This window comes from Rhinopithecus bieti, unplaced genomic scaffold (genome assembly GCF_001698545.2).
Source record: "Rhinopithecus bieti isolate Rb0 unplaced genomic scaffold, ASM169854v2 scaffold_18548, whole genome shotgun sequence".
Lineage (NCBI taxonomy): Eukaryota > Metazoa > Chordata > Mammalia > Primates > Cercopithecidae > Rhinopithecus > Rhinopithecus bieti.
In genome coordinates, this window is record NW_016809526.1 from 2,703,024 (window position 1) to 2,707,688 (window position 4,665).

General features: G+C 42.8%; 1 protein-coding gene across 1 annotated transcript in view; it reads left to right on the forward strand.

Annotated features, from left to right (window-relative positions):
- The first annotated feature begins 4,427 nt into the window (after window positions 1–4,427).
- Window positions 4,428–4,665, forward strand: part of METTL24 (methyltransferase like 24) — a 113,282-nt gene continuing 113,044 nt past the window's right edge. The window contains exon 1 of the mRNA XM_017889624.1: window positions 4,428–4,635. Within this exon, the coding sequence (XP_017745113.1) occupies window positions 4,520–4,635 (116 nt within the window). The 5' untranslated portion in view covers window positions 4,428–4,519. The remainder of the gene's footprint in view (window positions 4,636–4,665) is intronic.

Here is a 4,665-nt window from a genome sequence, read left to right on the forward strand (position 1 = left end):
TTATTAGACCTCTCAGTCTGTTACTTCTAGAAACACTTTCTTCATTTGGATTCTGGAACACCACATTCTCTTACCTTACTGCTTATCTGTCTCAGTACCCTTTGTTGGATCCTCATCTTCCTGACTTTAAACTGGTGAACCCCAGAATTAAGCCTTCAGATATTTCACACCTGTATGCTGACGATCCAATTTTCTATTTCCAGCCCTCACCACTCCCCTGAATTTCAGTCTTTTACATCCAACTGCCTATGTCACATCTCCATTTGGATGTCCAGTAGGTTTCTCAAATTTAACGGGACTACCAAAATCATACTGGATTTTCGACTCTAATTGTTCTTAGTTGAGTTTTTCCCTTCTCAGCTAACAGCAATTTCATTCTTCCAGTTACTCAGGAAAAACCTCGGAATCATTCTTGACTTCTTTCTTTCTCTCACACTGCACATCTGCTCCATCAGATCATTTATAAAGATGTCCATCACAGCATTGTTTATAAAAATGAAAAACTGGTAATTATCCAATTGTTCAACAATGGAAGAATGATTAATATGGTACATGTTGTAGTTAACAGGTTACTATTTAAGGACGTTTTCCTTATGGAAAATTTCAAATATGCTCAAAAATAAAGAGCTGTGAACCCATCATCTAGCTACAACAATGATCAACTCACAGTCATTCTTGCTTCATTTACACTCCCACTTCTCTCCCATCTCCCCACTAGATTGTTGTTAAGCAAATTTCAAACAACATATTATTTAATACATAAACGATATAACATATTATGTTACAAAAGCACATTATAAAGAAATATGTATAATACGATTTCATTTTTTAAAACCATCTACATGTGTAGGATAGCTATATCTGAATCATGTTATGAATGTTGGTATCTTATTTTGCTTGTGTATATTTTCCACAGTGAGCATGTACATAGAGAAAAGGTGATGAGGAGATGGGGGATGTTGATGCCAGACATTCTAACTTCATTCTTTCGTAAATTTGATTACTTTAATTCAGACCAGGTGATATGGTTTGAATGTTTGTCTCCTCCAAATCTTATGTTGAAATGTGACCTCCATTGTTGGAGGTGGGGCCTAGTGGGAAATATTGGATCATGGGGGTGGATCTGACAAATGGCTTAGCACCATCCCCTCTTTGTGATAAGTGAGTTCTTGCTCTATTAGTTCATGGGAGATTTGATTGTCTAAAAGAGGCTGGCAGCTCCTTCCTTTCTCTCTTGCTCCCATTCTCACCACGTGATGCACTGACTCACCCTTTGCCTTCTGCCATGACTGTAAACTTCCTGAGGCCTCACCAAAAGCAGATGCTGGCACTATGCCTCATGTACAGCATGCAGAACCAAGAGCCAATTAAACCTTTTTGTTATAAGTTACTCAGCCTCAGTTATTTCTTTATAGTGACACAAAAAAAGGACCAACACACTGGGTATGTCACATTGTGAGATATAAATAACCATTTGATGGAGGTGAGGATACTGTCGGCTCTGTTTTCTCTTTGGACAGTCTATAATTTAAAATGGCCACATTAGCATCTAGAGTTACAGCAGGTTTTCTCAAATTCCGCTTTCCTGACTTTCTGGGCTGGACAAGTATTTGTTGTGGAAGGCTATATTTTGCATTGGAAGATGCTTAGCCTCATCCCTGGTTAATAGGTACCCATTAGATGCCAGTAGCGTCCCCTAGTGGTAATAACCAAAAACGTCTTCAGACATTGCCAAATGTCCCCTGGGGAGCAAAACCAACCCTGGTTGAGAATCACTGCACTACAGCAGGTGTCCAAGTTGAAATGCATGTTGTTTAGGAGATTAGAAATGTTCTGTTTTATGCATTTTCCTGGCTAAAACCTCTAGGAGGATGTAATTTGTGATCTGATGAAAGCTGCTATTGTGGTTTACTGACCTGCTTGTTTAATTAACCAACCTATGACACAGTGGTTAATGATTATCTGCATTTTTGAGACACATCCAGAAAGGACTGAGACAAGTTCAACTCTATAAGAAAAGCAAAGGTCGTGAATGAAAGCTTGCTTGTCAGCTACAACAGTGATCCATTAGATTTGCCTCTTCAGCCCACAGACTGACCCATTTTACTATTCATTATCATCCACAACACAGGAAAATACTGTGTGGAAGTTAAAAATAGATTTCTTCCAGAAAATTGATGCTACATACATATAAACAGTTCCTTTTTATTAGTAATAAACACATAGACACAAACACAACTGCAAAAGATAAAAGGCTATTTAAATATTCCATGTGATTTGAAATTTTTTCCATAATGAAAACATTTTATTAGAGAACTGTAGAAATGAGATAAAGGAAAATATGAGGTCATCCTGCCCATTCTTTTCCAGAACTACACTGTTTTGTATGCACCCCCACTCCATCCTCCACCCCCAGCCCAGAGTCTTATTAAATATCCCCATTTTAATAATATAAAATACTGCTTATACTTCCCCCCACCCCCAGAGAGAAACTCAACAGAGGAGCAGAGGGTACACCCTAGTGGCACCATGATCTTTAAAAGATTACTTCTCTAGTTAGCGGCACTGTGTTGACTGCAAAGAAAATAAAATTTCCAATAAAGTCTACACCAGACATTTCCAATCCAGGTTTGTCAAGCACCCTACAAACTCTTATACATATTAACAGAGTTCATTTCTTGATGCTTAATGGTTATTTTCTTGAAATTATTGGGTACTCTGAATTCCTGAGAATACTGTATAAATTATTTGTAAATTTCCTTATACTTTATCTTTGCCCACTTTGGAATCAATGCTTACCTTTTCTTTTTCATGACAACATCCAGGATTTTCTTTAATGGTAAATAAAAAAAAAGTACTACTGAGACCCTTCTGTGAGCCAGGTATTATTTGGGCATGAAATGTATAATATTTTATGTAACATTTATAATCCTGCCATATATATAGGTCTGCTTATTGATGGGAAAACAGAAACTCAGAGAGGTCCAGTACTTTGTTGAAAGTCTCATAGTGCTTGAATGGCAGGGTCCTGGTTCAAACACAGTTCAAGTAAATAGTCACAGGATGTGAGGCTGGCTCTCAGTTTGTGTAAGGAAAAACTCGTACTTGTTTAAATTTGTTAAAATAGAATCCATCTGCAATATCCCCTGGACTCATCTAAGAAAAAAGCAAAAGTCAACCCTAATGGAACGTTCAGGATCCTGAGGACCCAGTGTGGCCAGGGGGTGGACTAGATTGGGTGGAGATATTTTGTTAAATGTAGAGAAACAGCCCAACTGCTTTGTTCACTAGCAGGGAATAAATTGGGTCTTTCTTAAGCCAGGAAGAGAAGAGGATTTTAGAGATGAGGCCTCCCTACAGAAAATACCCAAAATTCAAAGGAGCAGGGAGGTATGGCTCCGTATTTGTTGTCTCTTGTCCATGCTGTAGGCTGTTACGGGGGAAGAGAATAGGTCCGCAGGCGCAGTCTCCCATGGAAGCATGGAAAATGAAAGAGTAAAGCAAGGAAAAAAAGAAAAGTGACCACAGCTTAAAAAATTCTAAACCCAAACTCAAACCTAAAACCCAAACCCACCCCAACTGGGTTGTGGGAAAGGATTCTACTAACAGTTGAAAATGGAACATCCACCACTGGACTTCAGGCTGTGAGAGTTCAGTCTGATTAATTAAGGTCAAGGTGGGGATGGAAATACCAGCTGGGGAGCATTTTGCCGAAAGATAAATTTGTCCCTCTGTGTTTCTGCGAGACAGCAGGGAGGTGTGTGTTTGGAGCTAAATTAATTTGATTTACATCATGCCATGGTAACTTCTGTTCTCTCCCCACCCCCACCCCCCACCCGCTGTCAGATGTCTTAGCTGGCTTTTCCCTCTCCTTGCTCACCCCACACATTTCATAACACGGAAAGAAAGTACGAATTGGCTTCAGGCAGAATTTAGATATAGAATAACTCTAATTTGATTATTCTGCATTGAGTGCTATTCTCTTCTCCCCAATCCCTTCTTTCTTGAGAGAGAGAGAGAAGTTGTAAACCCGGGCTTAAGTGCTATTTATTTTTATATTGTGCTTAATGGTGCAAACTGCTTGACTGTTCCTTGTATGCTCACCTAGCCTCCTCCTGTGTTTCTCCAACAACACTAATATCAGAAAATGAAGCTATGGCCCGGGATCCCGTTAGAAATGCGCTTTTTCTGGCCCTATATCTTTCAGCTCCGTCAGGCTTTGGAGGCCAGGGCGGAGGGCACCTCTTGAGGGACCCTGCACAACCGGGCCCTGGCACCTCCGGAGGGACGGAGAGGGCGCCCTGTTACCGCGCTCGGCCCACCACCCTTCCAGCGGCGGGGCGCGCTCGGCAGGGCAGGATAAGGTTACGCCGAGGCTTCCTCGGTCGGGAGGGAGGGAGGCGGGTCTGAGCCCGCGCCCCGGCCCGCGGGGGAGTTCCCACAGTTGGCCGCTCTGGCCTGCGGGGCTACATCCCTGCTGCCGGCCAGGCGCGGCCCGCGGGACCCCAAGGGTAGCGCCATGGCCCGGGAGAGGCCTCCCGGGAGGGGCTGCGGCGCCCTGCGCCGGTGTCTACTCGGGGCCGCGCTGTTGCTCGGCCTGCGGTTGTGCGCGGAGCTGCGGCGCGCCGGGCCCGGGTCCCCAGTCCGCAGCGCCCTGCCGGGCCT